This window comes from Pollachius pollachius (genome assembly GCF_949987615.1).
Source record: "Pollachius pollachius genome assembly, chromosome: 18".
Taxonomy (NCBI): Eukaryota; Metazoa; Chordata; class Actinopteri; order Gadiformes; family Gadidae; genus Pollachius; species Pollachius pollachius.
Window position 1 is genome coordinate 15254893 of NC_136951.1, and position 12323 is coordinate 15267215.

General features: G+C 48.3%; 1 protein-coding gene across 1 annotated transcript in view; it reads left to right on the plus strand.

Moving 5' to 3' along the window:
- Positions 1-6107, plus strand: part of LOC307089587 (protein phosphatase 1H-like) — a gene marked incomplete at both ends in the record, with an annotated part of 12893 nt that extends 6786 nt beyond the window's left edge. Inside the window, 6 exon segments of the mRNA XM_079755936.1 lie at positions 6-67; positions 370-454; positions 1161-1279; positions 4407-4578; positions 5698-5849; positions 5960-6107. Of these exon segments, the coding sequence (XP_079612062.1) occupies positions 6-67; positions 370-454; positions 1161-1279; positions 4407-4578; positions 5698-5849; positions 5960-6107 (738 nt within the window).
- Positions 6108-12323: the final 6216 nt, after the last annotated feature.

Here is a 12323-nt window from a genome sequence, read left to right on the forward strand (position 1 = left end):
GCTGTACGGCCCTGGTGGCCGTCTACCTGCTGGGCAAGCTCTACGTCGCCAACGCTGGAGACAGCAGGTGTGTGTGTGTGTGTGTGTGTGTGTGTGTGTGTGGGGTGGGGGGGTGGTGGGATCTGTGTGTCTGTCTGTCTGTCTGTGTGTGTGTACGTGTCTACGTGTGTTTGTGTGTATGTGCGTGCGTGTGTTTGTGTGTATGTGTGTCTGTGTGCGTGCGTGCGTTTACGCGCGTGTGTGTGCGTGCGTGTGTTTGTGTGTGTGTCTGTTTGTGCGTTCGTTTACATGTGTGTGTGTGTGCGTGTCTGTCTGTGCATGCGGGTGCATGTGGTTGTGTGAGCAATAAGAACTGCCTGTGTTCTCCAGAGCCATCATCATCAGGAACGGGGACATCATCCCCATGTCCTCAGAGTTCACCCCCGAGTCTGAACGGCAGAGACTGCAGTTCCTGGTGAGACACACACACACACACACACCGTATATCACACACGCACGCACACACGCACACATCTACATATAACACACACACACACACACACACACACCGTATATCACACACGCACGCACACATCTACATATAACACACACAGACACACACACACACACATATAAAGACACGCACACACACATGCATATAACACACACACATACACACACACAAACACCTCATATCAGACACACACACACACACAAACACGTATATAAAACACACACACACACACACACACATACATATAACACAACACGTATGTATCTGTATTTACTGTCTCTTTGGATTAAAGCATCTACTAAATGAAAGTGCATTGTAAAACAGAGCATGAATAAGATATCAGAGATATCAACAGGGAATGTCAGCATCCAACTACTACTAACTCTCTGTGAAAGAAGGGTCTGTGTGTGTGTGTGTGTGTGTGTGTGTGTGTGTGTGTGTGTGTGTGTGTGTGTGTGTGTGTGTGTGTGTGTGTGTGTGTGTGTGTGTGTTTGTGTGTGTGTAAAGACTGTTTATGTGGTGTGGAACGGGGTATGTTTTACTCCCTGGCTGTAACCACGGTAACGCAGCTTCCAGGCCAGAAGGGTGTGTGTGTGCTCGGGTTGTGGTAGCCACGGTAACGGCGGTGTGTGTGTGTGTGTGTGTGTGTGTGTGTGGGGTGTGTCAGGGCTTCATGCAGCCCCACCTGCTGGGCCGTGACTTCACCCACCTGGAGTTCCCCCGAAGGGTGCAGAGGAAGGAGGTGGGCAAGAAGATGCTGTACCGCGACTTCACCATGACGGGCTGGTCAGTACCCCCGTCTCACTGCACCCGTCTCACCCCACCCGTCTCACTCTGTCCGTCTCACTCCATTCGTCTCCATCCACCCGTCTCCTTCCACCTGTCTCACTCCACCCGTCTTGCTCCACCCGTCTCGCTCCACCCGTCTCCATCCACCTGTCTCCCTCTGTCCCTCACTCCAACAGTCTCCCTCCAACCGTCTCACACCATCCGTCTCACCCCACCCGTCTCACCCCACCCATCTCTGTCTCTCTGTCCGTCTCTCGCTCACAGTTTCAATCTGATTGAAAGAGCTTTTTGGATTTTTACTTATTTTTCAGTTCTATAATTTTTTAAAAGCATTCTCTCTCTCTTGCACACACACACACACACACACACACACACACACACACACACACACACACACACACACACACACACACACACACACACACACACACACACACACACACACACACACACACACACACACACACACACACACACACACACACACACACTCTCTCTCTGTCTCTCCCTCTCCCTCTCCCCGAAACCTTCATTTCTCTCTTAACGTGTGTTGCCAGGGCAACACACGCATCGTCCGTGCGGCAGAGCTAAGTACACACGCGGCTGCATACTTACTCTGTACTGTCTGTGTGTCATCACACACATCCTCCCTCGGGCCCAGTACTCAGCAAATACTTTAGCATGCATCAAATACTTGAATATGCATCAAATGTTTTAGCATTGCATCAAAACCTTTCAGCATGCATCAAACACGTTAGTATGCGTCAAAGACTTTAGTGGGAATCAAAGATTTGTGCAAGCATCAAATCTTTCAGAATGTGTCAAACACATTAGTTTGAATCAAAACATCTTGTGTGCATCAAACATTTTTGTATGCATCAAATCTTTCGTCACTTTACCAAGCTTTAAACACTTTATTATGTATCCGATACTAGAATATGTATAAAATACTTGAGTATGCATCAAATCCGTCATCTTAAGTTCTCCTAAAAGGTCCTTTTTAATGTCGTCTCTGGTCGCCACGGTGACGCATCTTCCTTGGGAGACACAAAGAGAAGGGCGAAGGGCGGACCGGGTTGCTACGGACGACACGGTGGCCCACGTTATGGGATGTGTCATCGAGATGATCTTGAGGGTATCCACTCTATGTAGAATATGGAGGAAAAGATTTGACTAATTGTATTCTTTGGTCCAGATTGCAACAGCGTGGGCCTGATAATATTGATTATCTGTTGATTGATAAGTCAGTTGATTGAATGACTTCAATCAACTCGGTTGACTTGATTCAGTAATTTCTCTCTCTCGCTCTCTCTCTCTCTTGCTCTCTCTCTTTTCTTTTCTCTCTCTCCTCCTGCCTGTGACGGCTTCATCTTGCCTTCACCTCACTACTCACTCCCTTTCCCTCGAATGCCTCTCCTCTACCTCTCTCTTTCCATCTCTCCCTCCTTCCCATCCTCCCCCTCTCTCTTCTGTTAAAGGGACCGACATAAAAGGAGAGAGCTCTAGAGCGTCTCTTTTGTCTGTCTCTGCCGTCTACCTGTCTGTCTGAGAGACCGGCTGACAGACAGACAGGTAGACGAGCCGGGGCCGGGTGCGGGTGTTTGATGTCAGTCTCGTGTGCCCGCGTCGGTTCACGTGGATCTCCTCTAACGAGTTGAAACCCCCGCCAACCCCCTCCCCCCCACCCCCCAGACTCTCCGTCCTGCAGACTTCAAAGAGTCTGCTCCGCCGTTTGTTCTGCGTTACATCATCGCCCGTGCACGTCGCTGCGCGGGGTGAACAGAGTGCACGTGAAGAGGAGCGTGCGCGCGTTTATGCTAAAGCTTCCTGTTCTGGCGGAGACTGGCGCGGCGAGCGTCGAGTCAAACGACAGACGAGGAGCGACCCGTCTGGTCTACGCACGTGCACGCACGCGCACACGCACAAACGCACACACACGCACACGCAGACACACAGACGAGAGGGGTCTTGAAGCCGAAGCAAGTGGAGGCAGGGTGTTTGGATGAGGGGTGGAATGCTTCACAAATCACGTTTTTCTCTTTTCAGTTCGGTATAGTACGTTTTTGGTAAAGCAGGGGATGACACAACTGAAAAAATAATAATAATGTATGTATATAGATATATAGATATATATATATATATATATTATAGGGTTCTGCCGTAACAATGTAATGGTGGTGCTTAAAATAGGGCTGCAGCGACGAGGACATGAAACGGTCTAATCCGTTAAAACACTTATCGGTTGTTTTATTGGAATAACGCTTCAAAAAGCCAAACACATTGCGTCGTCGATGGGAGGACGAATTTTGTGGCGTTCTGAACCACTCTCGGTCCGAGTCCGACTGGGTTACAGCAGATCTCAGTGTAAAGTGGGTCACACCCCAGACGAGCCACAGAGCACGGCGTCGATACGAGCTGTTGTTCCGTGTTTACCGTGATGAGTGGTAACGGCGATGTGATGCGCAGCCAAGGTTCTCCACGGGGCTTGAAGTCAAAGCGAGGCTGTATGGCGGCGCTGGTGTGTGTGTGAGCTCTCAATGGAAACATGACCCACTTAAGTTCCACTGAAGACGCACTGCCTTGAACGTATGGGGGGGTACTTCATATGATCCTACGAGTAGGAAGGTGGTTTGTACTTTGTGCAGAGTTTCAATTGAATTGCAGCGCAGCACTGGCACTATTCGGCATGTGAAGAGAGACACTAGATAACGGAACAACAGATAGGAATGAAAATGGTAACTGGAGTTTATCAACTTAGCAGCATCCGAACCGAACGGTTCAGACCTCTTCCCTGAATGGTAAATGGACTGCATTCATACAGCGCTTTTCTAACCAGTGGCCACTCAAAGCCCTTTACAATATTCAATCAATCATTCACCCATTCGTGCACACATTCACACACCAACGGTGGTGTCGGCCATGCAAGGCGACAGCCAGCTCGCCGGGAGAGGTTAGGGTGAGGCGTCTTGCTCAGGGACACCTCGACACTAGATGGAGCCGGGATGCATACAAACAACCTTCCGGTTACCAGCCGACCCGCTCTAGTTCCTGAGCCACATGCCGCCCCACAGCGTTCCGTCCCCAACGCGTGTGTGATGCCTTCTCTCTCCACTGTGCGTCTCAGGGCTTATAAGACCATCGAGGAAGAGGACCTGAGGTTCCCGTTGGTCTACGGCGAGGGGAAGAAGGCGCGTGTGCTCGCCACCATCGGGGTCACGCGCGGGCTGGGCGACCACGACCTCAAAGTCCACGACTCCAACATCTACATCAAACCCTTCATGTCCTGCTGCCCAGAGGTACGACCATTGACCCTAACCCATTCGTACGACCTTTGACCCTAACCCAGCGGTACGACCATTGACCCTAACCCATTCGTACGACCTTTGACCCTAACCCAGCGGTACGACCTTTCACCCTAACCCAGTTGTACCACCTTTGACCCTAACCCAGAGGTTCGACCTTTCACCCTAACCCAGTTGTACCACCTTTGACCCTAACCCAGAGGTACGACCTTTAACCCTAACCCAGTCCTTTAGATGTAGCTCTTTCCTTCACTCACCATCCTACTCTCTCTAACCCACTATCATCCTCTTCCCATTGCCTTGAATGGTAAGGGACTCTCTGCATCCGCCTACAGCACGCCACCCGCAGGCCGTTAGAGGAACCACATGAGTGTCCCTTCTACATGAACTCACGGCCGCTGCTTGGTCCCTTCTGGAGTACCATTGCTCAGGGGAAACGGCAGGCTTTCCATTCTCCTGCCGAGTTTCTGCTGTACTTGACCCTCCTGTCTGCCTCTCAGTCTGGCAGTCTTTTCTATTCCCTTTCATCTCCAGTGAGGGCAACTCCTCTACAGCTCTTTACCTCAAGTTCTCCTCTCTGCACTCTCCTCCTCCTCTCCATGCGTTCTCTGCTCCCCCTCAGCTCCCTGTAGCCTTTTCCTCTCCTCTCTCCTCTCCTCCTCTCCTCTCTCCCTTTCCTCTCCACTCTCCTCTCTCCTCACACCCTCTCTCCTCTCCTCTCTCCTCTGCGCTCTGAGTCCTTGAATCTTTCATTTATTAGCATCTAGGTCATACACAGGTCGGCTGTAAATGCGGAGAGCGTAAACATCAAAGGCTTAGCCACAGACACATTTAACAAGACATTCTGCATTCTTTCAGGCCCTTCAAAGAGACCTCAGCATCTAGCTATTTTAGTGGAGCGTAGCATCTCTGACTGAACAGGCGGGGGTGTACCTGTATGTAGTCCTGTGGGCTTTACCTGATTTGTAGTCCTGTCTAGGGATGTATCTGACTTGTAGTCCTGTGTGGTCGTACCTGTGTTGTAGTCCTGCCTGGTTGTAGTCCTGTGTGGTTGCACCTCTGTTGTAGTCCTGTCTTGGCGTAACACTGAAGTTGTGGTTCTCCGGTGCGAAGGTGAAGGTCTACAACCTGGCGCAGTACCAGCACGGCACAGATGACGTTCTGGTGATGGGAACAGATGGATTATGGGATGTCCTCTCCAACCAGGAGGTGGCTGAGGCAACAAGCACTTTCCTCGCCAACTGTGACCCCGATGACTCTCACAGGTGTGTATGTGTGTGCGTGCCTGCGTGTAGGTGTGTCCGTCCTACATGAATCAACCAACCAACCAACCAATCGCCAAAACCAACCAAATGTCCTCCATCTCGCGCCGCAGGTACACCATGGCGGCGCAGGATCTGGTGATGCGGGCGCGGGGCGTTCTGCGCGACCGCGGCTGGCGCATCAGCAACGAGCGCCTGGGCTCTGGGGATGACATCTCCGTCTTCATCATCCCCCTGATGTACGGGAACCCCCAGCTCTAGGGGGAACCCTGGAGGCCTGGAGACCCCGAAGCAGCACTCCTCTGGAAGGGTGTCGCGACAGTAGGCCATGAAATCCTTTTTTTATGTTTTAAATAAGGGGCGAGATCGACCTCGTTCTCTGTTCTGCGTCGGGGTTGCTCCTCTCGAAGCACCTCGGCCCGGACACATCAAGAAACTTCTGGGAGAAAGGCAGGTGATAACGGATTCGGACACGAGGCGTCTCACACCGCCCAGGAAGCTCCCGGAGCAAGGAAGCTGCTCTCGCGGGAAGCTGGTTAGGCAGAAGCAGGAAGAAGTCACCCGGAGAGGCAGGAGAAGGTCGCTTTGTAGATCTGGGTTCTTGCTCCTTGTTCCATCTATCGGTTCCTCCGAGAGCTCTTCCTGTTTGTGTGTGATATGAAGGACTTCCTCTCATCCTCTCGTCCTCTTCCTCCTGAGCTCCTTCCCGTCCCATGTTCTGTCGCGTCCCAAAGGGAACTCTGCAAAGCACAACCCAGATTCTCTCTTAAGCAAAACCCATCGTGGAGAATTTGTGAAGTAAGCGTGTTACGTCCTCCGTTGCGGATGACAGCCGTTAGGAAACCATCCCAACTCTCCCAGTTACCAGGGACGGTGATGGTGGCTGGGTGGGGTGGGGTTAGAGGGGTCGTGAGGAGCTTATGTTAGTGATGGTAGGTCTGCAGTAGGGCCTTGCAGGGAGAAGATCTTTCTGCCCTAGATTAAAAGAATGGTGCTGCAATGGTGCTTCTCTCTCTAAAAGGGAGACAAACGTTAACATACAAGAAAGACAGGTACTTAATTCCCTAGAGACCGGCAACATATTGATTGGAGAGACCGTAACCACCACTTGAGATGTGAGAAAACATCACGTTTTCGTGATGTGGAGCTGCCACTGTTTGGTCTGAACCCATCACAAAATTGATGTCTGTCGCTTTAATGAGTCCCCACCTTGGAGCTATGGTTTTCAAGTTCAATTATATCCCATTCAAAACAGTGCATGAACATACAGGACGGTACAAATGTTGACACGCAAAGTGGCCAACACTGTCTGCTTGGGAACCTGGCTACATGCCCTTAAATGTTCAGCCGTGGTGCTACTGTGTGGTTTGTGTGTCAACGCAGAGTTCCCGGAACTTGACACATGTTCCTCAGAATACCTCCATCCTGGGACCAGGGAGCCTGGCAGAGACTAATGCTAGCCACACTGTAGTTAGAGGCTGTTCCTGAACCTTGTTACATACAAACTTCATTCTGTTACCAGGTGTTAATAATAAGATCTTAATACATGTGTAATTACACTGTATCACGACACTCATCTTAAGTGTTAGCTTTTACAGTTTTTTTAATAGTAGGTGTGAATATGATTTCGGCCACACTATATACTCACCTCGGCTACTGTTGTGTATGCTGGTACGGTGTTTGGTAAGATTTTGAAGGAACCGGGATGAACTTCTGCCATTGGTCTTCTCTGGAATAGGATAACCAGGGCCTAGAGTGATGAGGGGTACGGCAAAGAATCTATCCATGCCTGTAAGTGGAAGAGGCGGTTTATGGGTATGGAAGTCCCTCATGATAGTCACTTTCCCTGAAAATATCTGAAGTCAATGAGGTAGAAAACCTCAATAGATTTGTCCGTCCTTGGTGTTGCCTAGCACTCTGAACTTCCCATAACTAATCAATCAATCAATCAATCAACCAATCAATTAATCAATCAATCACCAATAGTAAGGTGTTTCTTGAGACTGATGATGAGTGACAGGGGTCTGTTGTATTTAGATCAGGATGGTTTAGGGATTGGGGTATTTATAATTCCTATTCGGACAGGAATGGGAAGGTTTACACATTAAGGAGAGCACTTTTGGGATGCAGTTTCTCATAGTTTGAGCCGGCATAGACGGTACTGAAGGGAACGCCGAAGCTGGAAGTCGGATGACACTGCACTCATATTCGGCATGCAGAAGATTTGGAGGAGTAGACTTTAACTTAAATGTAACTCCTATGGTTTTTAAATATGTGTGCAGAAAAACGTGTAGGTGGGGCTCTGGTTGTAGGTGAATGCTTATCGGTTGGTTTCATGGATGTAAAGTTTTTAGGAACTGATTAGCATTTCACTTTTGCTGATTAGCTTGTTAGCCAACAAGACCCTGGATGAAGTTTGTGATAAGAGGTTTGAAACAACCGTAACCTAAAATGCTGCTCGCTTAGCCATAGAGCTAAGCCCCCCACGTAGCAGGTTGAATCAAAAGAGAGGGCCAGCGAGATGTGTGACGGGTGGAGGAATACGTGCCATGCTGAGGTTAAGTACGGGCTCTATGTACTAAAGCCCCCGTCGTCTCTGGTGGGCTTCTGTTTAGCCGACGGAAGACAGCGTCATGGTTCGAGCCACCCAAACGTACTTCATTTATGTACGGTGCAAAGTGTTTTTGTTTCCTTAAAAAGATTGTCATTTACAGTTGGACATATTTGTTGGTCTATGAATGTCTTGAGGGAGTCCACGGTACATTTCATCGTGATTATTTGTTTTGACTGACTTTGCATGAAAATAGACCTTATTGCTGCCGTTTTGGTGAGCTGGATGGAGAAACCTTCCTAAACCTTTGGAGAAACCAATACAGCCCAATGGTAAAGCATTCTAGGGGGAATATATGCGGGTTATTCTTTTTTAAATGTATTCCAAAAAAATATATATATATATGAAACAAAAGGAATGGCAATACAAATTGGCAAACATTTGTAATGCCACCGCGTGTGTGGGGGGGGAATAACGCATTGAGCTTTCCAGGATTTCAAAGGTTCGAGGTTCATCTCCCACCCAACTAACCAACATGGCTGACAGGTGAATGTGGTCTACCCAGTCCGTCTGCTCATCCATGAAATAAGCTATTTTATAACCCCAAAACAGCCGTCTTTCATTGTCTTTTATACTTTGTGCTTATCTGCAATGTCTGATTTTCATGTTTCAGATTTCAATTTGAATTTTAAACATAAAAAAGGGGCGGCACTCACTAGACGTTGGTGAGAGCTATGTTTGGTTTTGTTTGCTTTTAGACATCAAGGCGTTCTAGCCGGTGGTCACATCAGTGTACAATAGTTCTTATTGATGCTGTCTTTGGGGCCTTAATGTTTGGTGAATGTTAATCCTACCTGCAGTAGAAAAAAAACTAGCAAGTCATTCCATTAGGCTCTCCCATATATCAATTTAAAAGAGTTTATTAATGCATCTATTTATTTATGTTTATGTTTATTGTTCTGGTCATGCGACTAAACCCTCTGCCCAGGTTTGACTATTGCCTAACACCAGTATGACCAGTTAAGGGTCTCCGGTAATACCTATTAACCATATTCTCTAGAACAGACCAAGTCCATCTAAAAGGTGTGTTGCTTGAAGGTATTTAAAAGGGGCCCTATTTCACCACCAGATGTGATGTGTTGCGTCAAATGTGGGAGTGACATCACAAGTGGGCGTGTCCACCAAAATGTACAACAGATACGTCACTGATAGGCCGATCCATCATACATCTTGGTAGACTGGACACGCCCACTTGTGATATCGCTGGATTGTAGTTTATGAATGGATTGTAATAACTCATCAACAGTTAGGAACGTTGTCCTTTTAAAGTGCGCTTGGTTACAATCCTTTCCACTTTTAAATGTTCAAGACATTTAAAGTTACCCTTTAGTAAGATATTGTAAGTGACCATCTTAGACCGTTGTACTTCTCTGCTCGTTTTATCTGTGAATGTGAAATTGTATGTTTTTTTTATAAAAAAGAAACAAGTTAATATTCAAGATATTTTTCATGTTCTTTTGTCCATCATCATGTTATCATTGGTGTTTTACCTTCAGTGTTTTTTTCCAAACGTTGTCCAATAAGAGAAATCAATCTATTTTTGTCTGACTCATTATTGACGGGTTTCTTTGGCTGCAGTATCATGAGACCTGAGGGCATCAGTCAGTCAATCATCAATCAGGGTTGATCTATCCACGTGACCGCTGGCCTTCTATATTACACAAGTACTTTAACTCAAACAAGGTTTATTCATCTGAATTACCATCGAGACACAAGTTTGAAGGATGTAAGTGTATTTTCTTTAAACACAATACATGCTGAGCTGTTATCAGTTATGGAACTGACCCAAACCCGTTCCTCACGGTGTAACACATTACTTTTTTACTATGTTAAGTAGATCCAATTTGTTCGAAAAGGCAGGACATTAACCCTCACACGATTGACTTTATATAGAGGTTTAGAACCGGCGGTATGCATACATTGCAAGGTTGTAAGTAATGACGAGAACCTCGAAAAACATCTTGAACAGGCAGCAGTTAATTCAAGGGTCATCGTTGTCTGCATGTGTGGCATGCAAACATCACATGGACACTTTCTTGAAAAGATGAATAACACCAAAGTGAATTTAGGGGTGGCTTTATTACACGCAAAGGTTACATTACAAGTCATTACATTTACATTAGATTGATAGATATCAACCATATTAAACCCCCGGAGGACAAATTCCTTCGTTACACCAGCCCAGCAGCAGTGGAAAACACAGGATAAAATACAATACAATAAAAATACAAAGTACGAATGAAAAACAGAAACAACTCAAGAAGTCCTCCTACCCAAATCCCAACCGTACAGTCAGATCAATACACCATATCTGAGGGGATAATGCGCTCATCCCAACCCATAGAGTTTATGCGGTAATAATAATCTCTCTTCCCCCCCCCCCCCCCCCCCACCTTGCCCTAACCGGGCTGACAGAAGACACCGGGGATGTCGTTCAGGACCATCGCCGGCAAGGCAGTAGATTGCGCAGTCATCTCCATCAACGGGTAACGTGCCAACCCAACCAACAGCACAAACTACTACCTCAGCCGGCGCCTGGTCAGTCCCCCCGCTCTGCAGACGGCCGTCTAGACGTCTGTCTGGGTCTGGACGTCTGGACCTCTGTCTGGGTCTGGAGGTCTGTCTGGGTCTTGAGGTCTGTTTAGGGCCGGACCTTTGTCTGGGGGTCTGGAACTCTGTCTGGGGGTCTGGAACTCTGTCTGGGGGTCTGGACCTCTGTCTGGGTCTTGATGTCCGCCCGGGTCTGTCTAGGTCCGGACGTCTGTCTGGGACGCAGTCCCCCCCCCCCCTCTTCATCATCTTCATCTTCATCCTCCGTTGTGCGGCTGTGGGTAAAAACGCACTTTGCTAGGGCTCCAAAACGTGGCTGCACGTGGTGGCCGAGACGGACACCCAACCCCGGGCTGGAGGAGCCCCCCCCACGCTGCCTGCGGTTCTCGGATCACACGCACACACATACAACAGTACGACACGCAGGCTTTCCCACCGTAAGTTTTGGGGGGAAATCATTAAGACAAAAAAGGTGGCTCGTTTTCGAATCAACACGATTTCTATTTTAGTTCAGTTTGGATTGAATTAGCATAATAATGGTCGAGTCTGCTTCCATCGCAGAGATTTTATTTTTTTTACACTTACGCGCCATAAATGACGCATGGAGTTTAAACATATTTTACGCAAAAGGCACACGGCGACGCGACTTATAACGAACGTTAAAATTAACAAGCATTTTCAAACCATCCGCGTCCGATCATCCCCCATCACCATCCTGAGGCCCTGCTTGACGGAGGAACACCCCGCGTCTGGCGACGAAGTCACGGCACGAATCCGGCGCGGCGACGCGGTCCTGCGCGTAAATCCACCGTGGGTCCGGAGATGAGAGCCCGCAGAAACGCATCTTCTGTGTCCTCCTGAATCCCGCATGCCTGCTCCGGGACCCTGCTGTCCGCGTCCCGCTGCGTGGAAAATGAAGGAGTTTCACAAGGACCCGTGGATAAAATTCGCGCGTAGCGTCAGAATGGGTGTGTCCATTGCGTCCTCTCCGCCATCTGATTGGACGGAGGGACCGAGTGGGTGCTGGCTGGAGGAGTGATGCGTTGGGATGGCGACCACTAGGGGTGGTCGTGCGCACATGGAGGATGAACACATGATCCATGCATGAACACATGATCTATGAACCATTGCAGTAATCCAGACATTTTCGATGGCTTGACCCACTATTTGTATGATTCGTTTTTACTTCAGACTAGGATACAATGAGGACAAAGGGGGAATTTGCTTCATGAAGCTGAAAAGGTCGAGGACAAATTAAATATGCATTTCAGAACATTTGAGGGCTAAATAAAGAACCATACATGAGCACAGAATAG